Raw genomic sequence first — 18,475 nt, 5'->3', positions numbered from 1 at the left:
GAATGGCTGACGCGTTACGGTGACCAGCTTCCACCTTGTATACGGATGACTTGCTAGATGCCACAGAATCCTTGTTTACAAATCTTTTATTGTTTTTAACCGGTTTTCAGCTGGCACAAGAAGATTAATCTATTGTTAAGACCTCAGGTTTGTTAGCTATGTAAAATACAAATTGATTACAAATTTGTCATGTTATGTAAACCCAAGAATGTATGATGGGGTCAGGTTGGGTAAAGGTTACCAGTTATTTTAGTCTCATGTGGTATTGTGTTCTCTCTCTCTCTCTCTCTCTCTCTCTCTCTCTCTCTCTCTCTCTCTCTCTCTCTCTCTCTCTCAGGTATTTTTATATGAATTCAATCCTTTCTGTCTTTATTTATTCACTAGCTGTACCCAGCCACACATTGCTTTGGCTCAGTCTGGTTAAATGGAAAAGAAAGAAAAGAGAAAGCTCCTTTCTCTTACTCTATCTTTCTCTCTCCAACCATCACTGTCTTTCCCTCTTTCTTCTCACTAATACCAACTCTCTCTCTCTCTCTCTCTCTCTCTCTCTCTCTCTCTCTCTCTCTCTCTCTCTCTCTCTCTCTCTCTTTTTCCATCTTTCTCCTACCTAACAACCCCTCTACTCTCTCTCTCTTCCTCTCCCTCTCGCTCCTTTCTCTTACTCTTCCTTTCTCTCTCCAACAATCACTGCTCTTTCCCTCTTTCTTCTCATTAATACAAACTCTCTCTCTCTCTCTCTCTCTCTCTCTCTCTCTCTCTCTCTTCTCTCTCTCGTTCTCATCTCCTCGTCATCTCTCCTCTCTCTCTACCTAACACCCCCTCTACACTCTCTCATTCTTTCTCTTCCTCTCCCTCTCGCTCCTTTCTCTTTCTCTTTCTTTTTCTCTCCGACAATCACTGTCTCTTTCCCTCTTTCTTCTCACCAATACCAACTCTCTCTCTCTCTCTCTCTCTCTCTCTCTCTCTCTCTCTCTCTCTCTCTCTCTCTCTCTTTTCCTCTTCTTTCTCCGTAACACCCCGTCTAGTCTCTCTCACTTCCTCTCCCTTTCATTCTCTTTCTCTGTCAGCCCCCTTCTCAAACTCCACCCTCTTTGAAGTCATTGATGATTACCCTATAGTATTCTTTTCCAAATGATAAGTCATATTTATACAGAAATTATGTATGATAAATTTGTAAAGTAACTAGGTCTATGGGCATAACCAGCTCCGTTTCAGGGGATCCCTTCTCACCCCCTTCGGAGGGGGGAAGTAGAATGAAACCCCATTATACAAACAGACATATTCGAATGCAATGTTGTGTCAAAATTTCAAAGCAATCGGTGAAGAACTGTCAGAGATTGAAGATTTTGAACAAACGAACATTTACATTATGTATTATTTATATAGATAGATCAATTTCTAGTTCAGGGAGATATATCATATTCTGAATACTTAATAAGGAGTTAGAACTTTTGTAAATGATTAGTGAGACTTCTACGTACTGTGAAGTTTCTTGTAAATTAAATGGTTTTGTAAGGCATTGTATTGTGGTAAACTGACAATTTGGCAGCAATTCATGTAAATACTGTACTGGAATGTATACTGTATAATGGGGGTGTTACAGTATCAAAATTTTAAGGAAACCAAGGAATAATTGAAGATCTGAAATGTGAATGAGGAAAAGGGTGGCCAGGATATGCAAGGAAAAGATAGCATAAATGAGGATAAAGACCAAGTATATAATGAAAAAAATGACCGGGATATGTTTGTGGCTTAGTCTTGAATACGTAGATTGGTAAATGCATCCTGAGAGAGTTGATGATTCAAGGAAGAGAACAAGAAAAAAAAAACAGCAGAATAAGTAGAAAAAATGTGCAGGTTATAGTAAAAAAGATTTAACAAATGAGTGCATAGAGATAAATTGAAAGACAACAAAGAAAAAGTAAATGGTGAAAAGGAAGGGATGACAAAATGTAGAGGTGGCAGGTGCAAGCAAAATAAGGATGGAAAAGCAGATGGTAGAAAAGGTAAGATTACAAAATATTGAATGAAACTGAAAAACCAAAGACAACAAGCTGCTAAGGTAGATAGTTCCTATATTCCAGTGAGGTATAGTGGACTGTTGCAATTGGTGTTTCTTTTCCTGTTAAGTAGTTTAACCAATAAGTAGCTGTGCAAAAGCAAATTGTATTCAAGATTTGTAAGACTGTACATTATACTGTCACATTTAGTACTTTTGACTTTTGCATTCGAGATGACACTCCAGAAAGTACCAGTACTTTTTCCAATTAGGAAAGTAGTTGCCCAGCAGAAATTCCCTCATTGTATTGCTGCTCCTCTGCTGTACAGTTCCTCTTTGGCCACCATTTCTTTTTGCTGTAGATTTGCCTCATTTGTCAGTCTAAGTGTCAAGTAGTATATTACATATACGTAAAACATGAATACTTAGTTTATCTACCTGAACCTGTTTTGTTAAAAGTTACAGTGACATTCATAAGGCTTTAATTGTACTTTAGTATTCATAAAAAATGTGTAAATAAATTCAACAGGACTGTAAAATTTCATAAAAATTCTTGTTCACACAGAGTTGCTAATTAAACTTTCATCTATGTAATATAACCAGAATTTGTGTTGAATTTTTAACTACATGCTAAAAATTTTAAACTTTTTAGCCCTTTGTTTTACCCATTTGAGCATTCATTCTTCCATCTTATTGTCCAATGACTTCAGCTCACTCTTTTCACTATCTTAAGGATTAAATAGCTGAAAGTACCCCAGTGCTTGGCTTTATAGCCTAGTCTTCTTAAATAAAATCACCATTTATTTAGGAGTATTCCTAGCACAAGTTGCAAATATTTTTGAAGCCTGGTAACAGGGTGGTTATAATTGGTGGTAGGTTGGTAGGTGAGTGATGGAGTATTGTCAGGTTACCTTTTGGTATCCCAGCACTTTATCTTTTGTTGCTGTCCTGAATTTGCTCTTTTGCTGCTGTCCTGAATTTGCTCTTTTGCTGCTGTCCTGAATTTGCTGTTCTCTCCACTGATTTGCATTTGAAACGTTCCGAAGTATTTCTTGGTTGACTGCTTTCTTTTTTTTTATTATACTTGGGCTTTCTCTACATGGATGCTGTTAATTATTACTGTGCAGTAAGGAATGTGCTGGGTAAGATAATGTATGTGGGTGCTTTTTATTGCCCTCAACTATAGATATATTTGTTTGTAGAGAAGGGGTTAGCATTTGCTTTCCTTATTTGCCCAGTGAGTAGTCTGTTTGCTGCTCTCCTCAGTGAAGTTTCTGTGGGAAGAAATTTAGGAACACAAAGAAATACCCACTTGTTCAATTTGTTTCTGGGGGGGGAGGAGGCGGTTAATGCTCACCTTTTGACACCCCCCAATGCTTCTGGTGCTCCTCCTGCTCATTCTCTGAGGGTGTTAAGTGCTTCAGCTAAAGAATCTACTACCCCTGACGAATGTGGTTATTCCTATTGGAGAAACCCCATGAGACTGCTCTTGTTCTCAGTTCATCTGATCTTTGTTGAGGCTGGTGCATCACAAGGTTCCAAGCCTGGTCAGTGATCAACGTCCAACTTGTATATGCATGAGTTGCCAAATGCCACAGATTCCTTGCTTTACAATCTTTGATTGTTTTTAACTGGTTTTCAGCTGGAGCTAGAAGATTATCCTATTGTTAAGACTGAGGGTTTGTTAGCTATGAAAAATACAAATTAATTTAAAAATTTTCATGTTTCTGCCTTATAGTACTCATATGTTACAGGAGAGAAGAGTGTAACTTATGAAGTAAGGTGAAGAAATTGAAGCTCATTTTCCTCCCTTTCTTCTTCTCTGCCCCTTTATACCTCATAAGAGAATGAAAGTAATCCTGGAAGAGTACTTCTACAAGAAGTCCAAGAAACCTTTGCCCGAGGACTGGCTGATAACGGAGGATTCTCACCACACTCAAGATGCCTACCCTTCTGAAGTCATCCTTTACAATAAGGCTGCTCTTAAACCCAGCTAGGAACTATATAGTATTGCTTTTTGAGCATATTGATTGGGAGGGACCAGAGGCAACCATGACTGTGCATGAAGATGCTGCCTCATTGGAGATCCTTGACTCCTCAACTAGATTTGTGAGATCTGTTAACTAAAGAAGCAGAAGTGCGAAAAGACTTTGACTATAGTCCGTACCGTAGAGTAGTGTCTTCTGTCTTGGAAGAAATTTCTCAAGCAATCTGGCTTGCTGCTTTCTAAGGGCAGGTGGTTAAGAAAAAGACTGAACACAGTAGCGTGGATGTGTGGTCCTCGAACAGTTTTTACCAGATAAATCCATGCATTGCCAGATCTCACAGGATTCCTGGCTTTTCATCTGCGATTTAACCAGATCTAACTAGGCGCTATAGAATTATCCTACTGTTAAGACTGAAGGTTTGTAGCTATGAAAAATACAAATTGTCTTGGAAAATTTGTCATTTTTTCACTGTTGAAAGTTCTTGAACAGAGTGGAGATATTGTAACTTACATCCTGCAGTCTTGTCACATCACTCGGAAACAATCTATGGACTGGTTGTAGTAAGAACATTTTCTCAGTTAATAGGGCTGAGGTAGAACAAACAATGTTTTTGTAATACAAATGTATTTTATGTAATGAAATCAGTTGTACTATGCATGCTCTCTTCCCAATACATGAAACTCATTGCTTTGCATAGTTTCCAGAAAAAAGTATGAATGACTGGTTGAGATTGAGAACTTGGGCTTTGGTATGTGGGTTTGTAAGTAAAAATACATTTGGTCTTATAGAAATTAGTTTTGTTTCATGGAAGTAAAACCCCACTGTATTGATGGAAATAACCTGGCTACATGATTATACATGCTTGCTTACAGCTGAAATGTAAAGTTTTTTGGGGGGTTTTGTTGGTAGGTTATTTTGCAGAATAACCTAATTTGTAATTCCCTTTGGGTGTAAACTATTCAAAAGTAAAATAAATTTGATACTAATGTGATTTGTGGTGGGGCATTTGTTAGTTTAAAAATATGTAAAATTTACAAATATACATACACTGTACGTATAGCCACATGTTAAACCTAGCACAAAACTGTTGTGGTGGAGACGGTTTTGATTTGTTATTTATGATATGTATGATATTTATAGTACAGTATTTATAATTCTTGGTGACAGTTTGCCTTCCATGTCATTAAGCAAAAGGAGTCTGTAATTCTAGATTAAACAATGTTAAGTTGAAGCAGCTGACGTGTATAATGTGTGTATTTATGATTACGATGCGTGTATCAGCACTGAATGTGCACATACTTTTTTTTTTTTGCCAATATGCATTCCTTATGCAAAATTGTTTAACGTCAGTTGCATTTACACAATACAACATTATTTTGGTATACATAAGAAGTGATATAGGAGTGATTTTTAGTACATGCTGTATGCAGGAGGATGTGCATATGTTATGTTTACTTTTGCAAAATATCCTAAATGATGTATTGAATTCTTTTCTGTAAGGTATTTGAATCTGCTGTATTTTTTCATTTAAGCTGGGATTTTGGATGAAATCCCAGAGTAAGTCAAGTCCCAACTGTATGTGTTGATGAATTTTTTATTCTTGAAAATATTATTTAATCAACTTGAGAGAGAGGAAGCCCCTATAAATTCAGAAGCTTTAGTTTTTGTTGAGGTTTTCTGTGTTCTGTGTGATATTTTAATTTAATTTAATTGTTTTTTTTTTTTTGTGTGGGGAATGTTTTAGTTTTGTCTTTCATTGGAAGTTAGAAAATGGTTTCCACTAACTGTATGATTTTGCGAGTTGTGTTTACTGATGAAAATTACTGTAGTGAAAAGTTGCATTTTTGTTATATTTGATATACTATGCCTGGCATGTTCATGATAACCAATTTACAGATCATAGATTAAACTAGTGAATCTTATTTTCATTTTAATTTTATGATTGAAGTGAAAAGATTCATTTAATTAAGCCTTAGATTTTACAAGGGGTCAGATTAGTATTTTGCTGTTCTAATAAATTCCTGTCTTATTTTAGCTCGAAAGGAGGAGAAAAAGAAGGAAGCAATGCGTGCAAGGCTAAAGCGTCAGTCAGATCCTTATGCAGAAGAAAGCAGTGATGGAGAAGACGAAGAAATTTCAGGTAAATATTGCATTATAAAATTTCACTGTTGGATTTTATGTCGGAATGAGATCAGCAGTTGCGATCAGTACTTTGCAGTCTGTTGTTGGGCAGTTTGGTGAGAGACTTTTTGTCAGTTTTTATAACTATAGTTGCTTTCCTAGCCACATATAGTAGACCCACTTTAGGAATATGCTTTTTCATATTCATTGCATATGGAGTTGTAGATATGTAGACCTCATAATTAGGGTATGTATTGCATACAATTAGAAAATGCAGTAAATTAATATACTACAGCAGTCAAAGAAAAGCAGTTAGAAAGAGTGCATTTGTAGATTGTTGGATCACATGAAGAGAATTGAGGTCAACAGATTGATGAATAGTAGTCTGTTTAATTTAGATTTCTGAGAAACTAGGAGAGGAACAGTGAAAATGTTTTGTTGGTATGGTATGGGTTGAAAGAGAAGTCAGAATAGAGAGATCATAATAGCCAGGAACCATGAAATCAGAGGAAGAATAGAGAGAGGTGAGTAACAGTGTATGTATAGGGATGGACACTGGTGAAGTGACGTCCAAGATGATATATGGAGCAGCTGATGTCAAAAAATGAACATGATCAAAATAGCTATCTCCAGAGTTACCCATATTATGGGAAATGACCTAATGGTGGTTTAATGCAGTAAATCATATCCTATACATATATAAATTATTCTTTGTTTTTTCTTTTCACATATTAGCCCTTTTTGCAAGTACATAGTGCCCTTATAGGCATGTTAATACATTGTGAATGATAGACTAATGATGATGAGTATGATAATTATGGCCATCATCTTTAAGGGAAATAAGCAACTGGGGAAATGTGTTCTGAAAACCACACAATCTTGTTAGTGGTGTGAGTATTTTGAACCTTTTAGAATGCAAAAGAAAGAATAAAGAGAGTTCTGAATGATACAAGAGTGGGAGAGGTTAGTGAAATTTGAGAAAGCTGGTGGAAATAATTGTTGAGGATGAAAGGACAGTGAATAAAATTGTAAAGTACAAAAATGGGCCTGATATTGATGGAATTACAAGTAAGAATCTGTTGTTGTAATAGTGTACTACTATTTGAATTTTTGCCAAGGGTTTAAGGTATGCCTAGAGTGAATGTAAAAAATTGGTTGAGAGAAATGTTGTACCTTTGACTAATAATAAAGTTGATAACGGTGAATGAGAATTTCAGTGCTGGTCCCAATCCTAGTTTGATGTAGAGGGTTGGAGTAAGGAAGGGAATCCGTCTGTAAATACCCAATTATGAAATGAACTGTTTAAAATAGAACAGGTAGAGGAGGCTCATAAAAAAAATAAACCCAAATTGACTTGATGAAGAAGAAAAGAAGTTTATTAAGTTACATATTTGGTAAGATACCGTAAATGTTATTATTTTAAGTTACATACTGGGTAAGATAAATGTTATTATTTAGATTGAAAAAGTAAGGTAGGTAAATAGGTCTGAAAGGAGAAAAGCAGTTTCAGTTTATAAAATTTTGATGATGTGCAGATCAAGAGTTTTAATGAAAAAGTTGCATGATAAGTTCAAGATCAACGGGAAAAGTTGTGCAATAAGACGATGAATTAGCCTGAATGGGGTTTAGTTTGTTTCTGGTGTTTAGATTTTCTCAGCTCAAATTTATAAAGTGGGAATTTAAATGGAAATGTTTTTTAAACAACCATACATTTGTTAAATTATAAAAGTTGAACTGTTAGGTAAAAAAAAAGGAAATATCCTTTGTCTGAGACTGTAGACTCATGGAAAGGCAGTATTTTTCTTGCATGTGCATACTATATGTGTGAATTGCGCATACTATTATGTATCTATTTGTAAAGCACCTCAGAGACCCCAACTGTAGGGTAAGCTGAAAAAGGAGGAAAAAACACATACACAAATGAGATGAAAACACCCTCAGTATTATATTACTGAATAATACCTGTTTCACATCATTGCAGTAGTATTACACTGTAAGCCTTTACATTTGTAGATACACGTACAGAAGTTTGAGGATGAAATTTTATCCAAACACAGCATGTTGCTGCTTATACATTTGATAGTACACTACATATTTAGCGGATGAATTGGCAGAAAAAAAATATGCTCTTGGTTTTGCAAGTAAAGTTGTGTGATTATTTTTTTCTAATGTGTTAAAAGTTCCAACTACAGTAGTCATAATGAAATGTATCCACTGTACATTGGGAAAGTTATGCTTGTGTGTAGTGTAGATGCTGGTATTTCAGAAATGGCAATCATTGTTAATCAAACATAAAAAAAGTTCCTTACATGACTTTTTTTTCTAAGTGATTGTGTCATTGTGAGAACATTCCCTCTGAAATTCTAAAGAAATGTATGTTATTGAATTGTATATGTACAGTCATGCTCAAATGTGATGTAACAAGATCCTTGTTGTATCAACCAAAATTTCAGGCTCAACATAATGGTTGCGAAGTATGGTATTACAGTGGTCCCCCCGTATCTGCAGGGGATGCGTACCAGCCCCCCCCCCCCCCCCCCCCCCCCCCCCCCCCCCCCCCCCCCCCCCCCCCCCCCCCCCCCCCCCCCCCCCCCCCCCCCCCCACCCCCCCCCCCCCCCCCCCCCCCCCCCGTGAATTGTTAGAACCCGCAAATGTTTGGAACCCCTATAAAAATGCTAAAAACAGCCTATTTTGTTAGTTAAAACTCAAGAAAAACCACTAAAAATTTTCATACTTGGTTTTTTTAATAGTTTTATCACAAAAAGTGCATTTTACGATGAAATTGTATAAAAAAAAAAAAAACAGGAATTTGTGGATATTTCTCATAGAAAAATACCGCAAATGCGCAAATTTCTGCAAATAATGCGGGGAAACGTTCCCGAGAGAAATCCGCGAATGTGTGAGTCTGCGAATCCGGAGAACGCGAATTATGGGGGCCCACTGTATCCTTTTTTCATTTCCAAGGTCATACATGTTGACACTATTTTCTCTATGGATATATAAACATGATCCTTTATGCATTACTAGTATAATTCATAATTTATGTGATTTTTAAATTTTTTAAAATTTTTTATTTACATTGCTTAGCTCAAAGCATGGTTAAGCATGCGTAACTTCTTAATTGAAGTGGTCTACAACATATAACAGTAGATTTGATAAACTTAACAGTCACAACCAAATTTTCAAAATGCGAATATAAATTACAAGTTTATTTTTTAATTTGAAATTTTGGGTGATGGTTGAACTGTCAGTATATTGTGAAATGATTTATAAGCCTAAAAAATAATCTAAAACTTCTGTGATATAATATTGTTTACTAAAGGATTTATTTCCTGAGAATACGTGTTCTATGAAGAATGAAATTGAAAGGTGAAGTTGATTTGAGATGTATTGAGGAGATAGCTGTTAATCCAAATATTTCTTGGCAGTAACTCGAAGACCTAGAGAACTTGAAGTGCAAGAATGTCTAGATAACTTGATATGCTCTCTGGCTGAAAATTGTTAATATAGAAATGTGAATGCTAAGTGTAATGTATTTTTAACAAGTAAAGAAAACCAACTCTGCACTTCTAGATATTTTAACAAACTCTTGGCATTAACAAAAGAGTAATTGCATAGGCAGATACAATGGACCCCCCGTATTCACGTTCTGTGGATTCGTGGACTCACACATTTGCGGATTTCTCTCGGGAACATTTCCCCGCATTATTCGCGGAAAATTCACCTATTCTCTGTATTTTTCTGAGTAATATCCACAAGTTCCTGTTTTTTTTTTTTTTTCCCAAAAAAATTTTTAGTGAGTTTTTCTTGAGTTTTAACTAACAAAATAGGTTTTAAGCATTTTTATAGGGGTTCCAACTATTCGCGGGTTCCAACTAATCATGGGGGGACTGATATGCATCTCCCGTGAATAATGGGGTTACCACTGTGTTTGGTAAAAACTGTAGATAATTTTATCATTTTTAGAAATACAAATACTAGTGCGTACTATAGTATATTGTATTCCTATATAACCTATATAAAATTAGTATTTTCAAGACTCACCTGTTGATATTAATGGATATATTTTAGCTACAGTAATACTTTCGTATTTATTGAGTGTTGAGTCGTAAAAATAACCAAATAGTAGGACTTAAATTTTATAGTTGGACTGCAAGTGCCATCAATGTTAGAAAAAATTCTTAAGGGGCTGGCCTAGACATCAAATGCACAGCTGATGTGAATCTACTATAGTACTTCCTCTTAGTTCTTCCTAATGAACACCATATTCTTTTGAAGTTTGAATTTCAAGTCGGTGGCCTATGTGGGCTTGTTCCGTATGAATAAGTTTCATTTTCTGGATAATAATAATAATAATAATGCAGGATTCAGCAGTAGCAAAAGCCCTCCACTGGAGCCTGTGCAAGAAATACCATCTACCTTGCAGTAATAAGTGGTACAAGCACCAACCTGAGGGAGTGATAGAAAACGATCCGGCAAAGATCCTCTGGGACTATGGTACCAGAATAGATAGTGTGATATGTGCCAATGGACCAGAAGTGACATTGTTGAACAAAATAAAGAAGAAAGTATCACTTATTGATGTCATAGTACCATGGGACACCAGAGTAGATGAGAAAAAAAGAGAAAAAATTGTTAAGTATCAAGACCTGAAAATAGAAATAAAGATATGGGATATGCCAAGGGAAATTGTATCCATAATCATAGGGACACGAGGTACGATCCCAAGATCCCTGAAAAGGAACCGGGAAAAAACTAGATGCTGAAGTAGCTCCAGGACTCATGTAGAAGAGTGTGCTCCTAGAAACAGCGCACATAGGAAGAAAAGTGATGGAGTAAGAAAAGTGATGGACTCTAAGGAGGCAGGATGCGACCCAGAACCCCACACTATAAAAACCACCCAGTCGGATAGGATGACTGTGATAAAAGAAAAAATAAATAATAATATTTTATTGACTCTGATTGCTGCTACCATAATAATAATTTAGTGTCAGTTACATAGGTCTATTTTGAAAAAATGAATGGGTGCAATACTATTGCTTTGAATAAATGTTAATAAGTATGTTTATTTTTTTTATATAGTATGAATTTTATGTTTTACATATGAAAGCAAAAGTAGTTAGATCTGCTGTATTGCACGTATAATTTACATGCAATTAATTTCCAGATATCTCTGAAATTTAATGATTAGTAACTTAATCATTTAAATTAGATAATAATTACAAGATACCAGCAAGGAAAGGGTATTACATTGTTCCCCCTGTATTGCGGGGGAAGCATACCAGACCCCCTTGCAAATAGCTAGAATCCCCGAATAGTTGAAACCCCTTTAAAAATGCTATAAACTGCCTATTTTAAATATCTAACTTCCCTGGTAGTTACATATATATAGCTTAATCCCGCCGATTCGTCGCGCGCACGGCAGAAATTCAAAATTCGCGGCTATCGCCGATAGACGGTCAGGTGATCATACCTGTACTCCCTCTATCCAGGTATCTGGAACCATTCCCATTTGTCCTCAGAAATTCCCTGCCGTCGCTCGGTGCAGCACGTTTGGAAATTCGCTCTTCTTTGTTTGGGTTTGCTACAATTGGTGAAGTACCCATTTTTTCTTGGTTTTTTCGTTGATGGCTTTCGCTGATTTTGGACTATTCTTGGCTTTTCTTTGTGCTTAGATAGACTTTGTTGTTTTCCAACTTGGAATTTTTTCTCTGATTTTGGTTTTCGCAAGATGGCTGACTCTGTTGTGAGAATGTGTGTGAAGGGGTGCAAGACCCGGCTTCCTAAAGCCGCTCTTGATCCTCACTCAATTTGTAAGCATTGCAGAGGACACGTTTGTACTGTTGAAGATAGATGCAATGAATGTGAGAGTCTGTCGGAGAGAGAATGGAGAGACTATGATTGATATGTGAGACGTTTAGAAAGAGACAGAATTAGGAGAGCTAAATCTTCTAGTGTTCTTTCTTCTAGATCTTCTGATAATCTGCCCCCTTCTAACATATCTAAATCGAATATTCCTAATCTTGATCCTAAGGTAGTAGTACCAGATCCTCCTACGGAGTCGGAGGTAAGTGAACCAACCATGAAGGATATTATGGCCGCGATTTCTGCCTTAGGGGTACAAGTGAAATCCCTTACTTCAGATAAGGAAGTGATGTGGGGTGCAGTGCGGGGTTTGCAACGCAAATTCGGTGATAGTGATAGTGCAGTGGAGGGTGCGTCCGTTCGTGTCTGTCATGCTTCTAGCCCTGGACCTCTTCCATGCTCCCCAACCCCTGGGAGAAGGAACGTCGACCGGCTAAGGGAGGTGAGAGACGTTAAACAGCAGACGGGCGTCCCCTCGAGTAATCCTGTTAACGCATCCCAGGACGCTCTCCCTCGCCACAGGAAAGGTGAGATGAGGAAGTGTTCGGATCCTTGCTCTCCTGCCAATATAAGAGGCAAGGTGTCGCACAGGCGGCCGTCCCCTTTGGCAGGAGGTAAGGAAGTTTCGGACGAAGAGAGACTTTTGGTGCTTGCGTCTTCGTCTGATGACGCAAGACCTCGACGCGGTTGGCGTCAACCCCTACAGTCAAGACCCCTCAAGAGACGCAAGTCCCCCGTAGCGTTACAACAACTGTTGTGCAGTAATTGGAGCTCGCCGGAGAAGTTCTTATCGGAGGAGGACGACGCATCCGCTCTGAAACAGAGACGCATGACGCACAGCTCTTCAGAAGAAGGAGAAGTTTGCTTTACATCGGTGCATGCTTCTCCCCCTCCCCCAGACTGGGAGGTGTCTCAAAGAGCGTCTCCAACTCGTCGACAAAAGACCACTACTAGTGTCTCCGAAGCGGTAGATGGACGGGCAGTGCCGCCTTCAGTCATTCCCCAACAGCAAGAGGCACCTCAAGCAGCATTCTTGTCGGGACTTCAACAGTCCATTTCGTCCCTGTTTGATGCCTTCAAGTCACAAGGATTGAAAGGAGAGACGCACAAGAGAGAACCCAAGGATGTTAACGGGCCAGTCAAGAGGATACGATCGGAATCGGCTCGGGGAGATGCTTACGGTCAGCGTGACGCGGACTCGCTGCAAGCTGCAGCGGTGGTAGACGCTCCCTCACAGCAAGCTGGACGCATAACGGAAAGCGTCAAGGAGCGTGACGCAGTCAGGACGCAGACAGACAGGACGACGGATGTGATTCTTCCGCTCGTTCGACTTCAGACAATGTCAATCCGCTAGACGAGATCTCGGACTATGAGACGCAAGAAAATCTGCACGAAGCGGATCTCAAAAGGTTACTTGCGGTCTTGGCAGACTTCCAGCAAGCAGTTCCTCGAAGTCCACCCTCGCAATTTTTGAAGGGTAGACCTCAGAAGTCTTCCTCCTTCAGGAAGACGGTTTTGGCCAGATCGGCCAAGAAAGCTTTGTCTACGCTGAACGATTGGATTGTCAAGAAGAAGGAACAGGGTAGGACTACCTTTTCCTTTCCCCCAACGAGATTGGCCTCTCGATTGAGCGTGTGGTACGAGACTGGGGAAGCTCTCAGATTGGGAGTTCCTGCTTCCTCCCAAGGGGACTTTTCCAGGCTTGTAGACGCATCGCGTAGGACTGCCATGTCCAAGGCTAAGGTTATGTGGTCCGGGTCAGAAATAGACCACTTGCTGAAAGGCATTTTCAGAACCATTGAAGTCTTCAGCTTAATGGATTGGACTCTTGGAGCTCTCGCTGATGTGTCGGACGACAAGAACGAGACACTGATGCATTTGATTGCCTGTCTCGATAAGGCGGTAAGGGATGGCACTGTCGAGCTAACGGCCCTTTTTGCAGCTGGGATTCTTAAGAAGAGGGGTATGTTTTGTTCCTTTCTTTCGTCGGGAGTGACTTTAGCACAGAAGTCAGAGCTTTTATATGCTCCGTTAACGAAACAGCTATTCCCTTCAGAGCTGGTAAAGGACTTGTCGGCTGCTCTTGCGCAACAAGCAACGCAAGACTTGATCACCAGGACTGCTAGGAAGGTACTTCCGGCTAACTTTTTAGCCAGGAAGGAGAAGGAGACTCCTCCCACGCGTCAGCCCTTTCGTGGGAAGGCTTTTGCGAGAGGAACCAAGAAGTCGGCCGCAGGAGGACAACCCAGGAAAACCCCTAAGTTGCAACCTAAATCCAGGAAATGATTTTGTCAGCCTCCAGACACAAGTGGGAGCCAGGCTTTCCCAATACTGGCAAGAGTGGAAACTAAGGGGAGCGGACGAATGGACAATCGAGGTGCTGAAGGAAGGATACAAGATCCCCTTCCTAAGGAAGCCCCCTCTTTCGTCAGAACCGTTAGAGTTGACAGCCACTTATTCAGGAAACAAAGCAACAGCTCTGCAGGAGCAAGTCGATCAGATGCTGTCAAAAGCAGCGATAGAAATAGTAGAGAACACCTCTTCGGAGGGATTTTACAACAGGCTATTTCTGGTACCAAAGAACTCGGGGGGGGTGGAGACCCGTGCTGGACGTAAGTCCTCTGAACAGATTCGTAAGCAAAGTCAAGTTTGCTATGGAGACAGCAGTGTCAGTCCTAGCAGGCACCAGACAGGGGGACTGGATGGTGTCGATAGACCTGCAGGACGCTTATTTCCACGTCCCAATCCACCCGCATTACAGGAAATACCTGAGATTTGTTCATCGGTCAAAAACGTATCAGTTCAGAGCACTTTGTTTTGGACTAAACACGGCTCCTTACGTTTTCACTCGAGTGGTGTCGAACGTATCCCGGTGGTTACATCTGGAAGGGGTACGGATTTCGATGTACCTGGACGACTGGATAATCAGAGCCAAGTCGCAAGTAAAGTGTCTGGAGGGCCTACAAGTAACTATGACGTTAACACAACAGTTGGGGCTGTTAGTAAACCTAGACAAATCACAACTGATTCCTTCACAAGACATCATCTACCTGGGGATGAGGATTCAGTCAGTGGTTTTTCGGGCTTTTCCAGCCCCGAATCGCATTCTAGAGTGCTTAAGAAAGGTGAAGCTCTTCCTAGGGAGATGGACCTGCTCGGCGAGGGAATGGATGAGTCTGCTGGGGACCCTCTCCTCGATCGAGCAATTAGTCTCCCTGGGAAGACTACACCTTCGTCCACTTCAGTTTCATCTAGCAAGTTACTGGACGAGAGACCAAGACCTCGAGACATGGATTCCGATTCCTCGGGGAATCAAGGATCATTTGAGTTGGTGGGACGATCCCAAAAAACTTCAAGAGGGCCTCGAACTTCAACAGAAGAACCCCGATCTAGTGTTGTATTCAGACGCATCGGACGTGGGATGGGGTGCAACACTGGGGAAGGACGAGATCTCTGGTCTATGGCAAGATCATCAAAAAGAATGGCATATCAATATGAAGGAGCTGACGGCCATTCATCTAGCCCTTCTGCACTTCCAGGAGGAAGTCAAGAACAAGGTAGTTTAGGTCAACGCGGACAACACCACGGCGTTGGCCTACATAAAGAAACAGGGAGGCACTCGTTCGGACTCCCTTTACGAGGCAGCAAAGGATCTCTTGTTGTGGGCGAAAGAGAGGAACATTACGCTTCTAACTCGCTTCATAGAAGGAGAGAAGAACATCAGGGCGGATCTCCTCAGCAGAGAAAGACAGGTTCTCACGATGGAGTGGACCCTGCATCACGAGGTATGCAACAGGCTTTGGGAACTATGGGGAGAACCGACAATAGACCTCTTTGCGACGCAGAAGACAAAGAGGCTACCTGTTTATTGCTCACCAATTCCAGACCAGGAAGCAGTGGCAGTGGACGCTTTCCTCATGGATTGGGAAAGACTAAATGCGTACGCCTTCCCCCCATTCAAGATCCTAGACAGAGTCCTGAAAAAGTTCAGGGAATCGGTCAACGCCCGGATGATATTAATAGCTCCATTTTGGCCAACGAGACCCTGGATCACGGAGGTGATGGAATGGCTGGTAGACACCCCCAGATCGTTGCCCTGTCGGAGCGATCTACTCAAACAGCCACACTTAGAGAGATACCATCAAAATCTCCTCGCTCTCAATCTAACTGCCTTTTTACTATCGAAAAACTGGCAAGAGCAAAGGGCTTTTCGAGGGAAGCTGCAAGAGCAATCGCAAGAGCGAGGAGGACGTCCACGATCAAATTATATCAATCTAAGTGGGACGTCTTTAGAGAATGGTGCAGGATTAGAAACATTTCCTCTTCCAATACCTCTATAATTCAAATAGCAGACTTTTTGTTATTTCTAAGAAACCAACAGAAACTAGTGGTTTCTACCATCAAAGGATACCGCAGTATGCTAACATACGTTTTCCGTCATAGGAACATTGACGTATCAGGAAACAAGGATCTCTCGGACCTCATAAGGTCTTTCGAGACAGCTAAAAGGAAGGGCAATCCAACCCCCTCTTGGAATTTGGATGTTGTCCTGTCATTTTTAACTTCGGGTAGGTTCGAACCCCTCGACAAGGCGTCATGGAAGGACCTCACCAAGACGACTCTATTCCTGGTTGCATTGGCAACAGCCAAGAGAATTGGAGAGCTGCAAGCCTTTAGCAAGAATGTAGGATTCAGTGGGGAGAATGCAGTCTGCTCGCTGCAACTAGGTTTTCTCGCCAAAAATGAGAATCCTTCTCATCCATGGCCTAGATCCTTTACCATCCCGGGATTGTCTCTTTTAGTAGGACAGGAAAAGGAGAGAGGACTTTGTCCAGTGAGAGCCCTAAAATTTTATTTACAGAAAACCAAACACTTAAGAGGACAGACGGACAATCTCTGGTGTTCGGTAAAAAAGCCTTCACTACCTTTGTCGAAGAACGCACTGGCGTTCTTTATCAAAGACTTGATAAGGGAAGCTCATCAGAACTGTGATGAGAAAAGCTTCCCAATCCTCAAAGTCAAGGCGCACGAAGTAAGAGCTGTGGCGACTTCGATGGCGTATCGACACAACAAGTCGATGAAGGCTATTTTAGAAGCGACTTTTTGGAGAAGCAAGTCGATCTTTGCAGATTGCTACCTCAAAGAGGTACAGACCCAATATGAAGATTGTTGCTCCCTGGGTCCGTACGTTACCTCCGGCGCCGTAGTTGGAGAAGGTGCTACTGCCTCTAACCCATAACCTTTTTTATACCCTTGCTTTTCTTGAACTTGGTATCACAGGTTGTCTGTGAAGGTTGTCGCAACCTTCCACAGTCTGGGATGCAAGTCTAAGTTAGTGTTTTTTTAGTGTGTTAGTTGGTTAGGTGGTCAGCTCATTGTCCATGGCTTTGCCGGGATAGCAAGGGTGGTGGTCTAGTCAGGTTAAGGTCGAGGACCGTCTGACAGCCCCACAGAGACTTTCTACAGCCCCCTGGGTGGATCGCTGGGTCTCTCAAGGAATGCAGGCTAATGAGGCAGGAAAACTTTAAAGCCAGCTTCCTTATCAGGTAAGAACCAGATTATTAGTCCAGCTAATTTGTAGCTATTAGTAATTTTACGAATTCCCAACGGTGTCGCGGTTCTCGAACCCACAACCAAAGGTGTCAATCAGCTATATATATGTAACTACCAGTTAAGTATTATGTTATTTTCATATAAGTTTTTAAAAATATACTTTTACCTGAGTTTTATAAAAATGTTATTTTCATTTTAAAATAAGTTTTTAAATATACTTACCTGGTAGTTACATACATATAAAGGTCCCTCCCTCCTTATATATAGGTCCCCCCCTCCTCCCCTCTGAGAACAGGGGCATGGAATTTCTGAGGACAAATGGGAATGGTTCCAGATACCTGGATAGAGGGAGTACAGGTATGATCACCTGACCGTCTATCGGCGATAGCCGCGAATTTTGAATTTCTGCCGTGCGCGCGACGAATCGGCGGGATTAAGCTATATATATGTAACTACCAGGTAAGTATATTTAAAAACTTATTTTAAAATGAAAATAACATTTTTGTTGGTTAAAACTCAAGAAAAACCCACTAAAAAATGTTTATACCTGTTTTTTTTAATAGTTTTATCACAAAAAGTGCATTTTATGATGAAATTGATAAAAAAACACCCAGGACTTGGATATTTCTCATAGAATAATACAGCAAATAGATAAATTTTCCACAAATATTGGGATATATGTTCCAGAGAGAAATTCCCAAATACGTGAGTCTGGGAATCCAAGAGTGCACGAATGCTGGGGGTTCACTGTAATGACTTCTGTGGATTGCTGTTCACTAAAAGCTATATAAGTTGACTTCAGGGTATTGTATCTTTTATGCAACATACCCATCTTTGTTACTTATTGGGAGGGTAGACCCTATATCAACACATGCGCTGATATGGTGTGATTGGCATTAGTATACGTATCTGATTAAGTGTGGTATAAGGTTTGTAGCATAAGAATCT

At 40.1% G+C, this 18,475-nt stretch overlaps 1 protein-coding gene across 1 annotated transcript in view; it reads left to right on the top strand.

The window, feature by feature from the left end:
• Positions 1–18,475, top strand: part of LOC135216856 (ubiquitin carboxyl-terminal hydrolase 16-like) — a 426,609-nt gene that overhangs the window by 32,214 nt on the left and 375,920 nt on the right. Inside the window, 1 exon segment of the mRNA XM_064252406.1 lies at positions 6,023–6,127. Within this exon segment, the coding sequence (XP_064108476.1) occupies positions 6,023–6,127 (105 nt within the window).

Source organism: Macrobrachium nipponense, chromosome 11 (genome assembly GCF_015104395.2).
Source record: "Macrobrachium nipponense isolate FS-2020 chromosome 11, ASM1510439v2, whole genome shotgun sequence".
Taxonomy (NCBI): domain Eukaryota; kingdom Metazoa; phylum Arthropoda; class Malacostraca; order Decapoda; family Palaemonidae; genus Macrobrachium; species Macrobrachium nipponense.
Note: the sequence above shows the minus strand (reverse complement) of the source record. Positions and strands in the feature narration are given on the sequence as shown.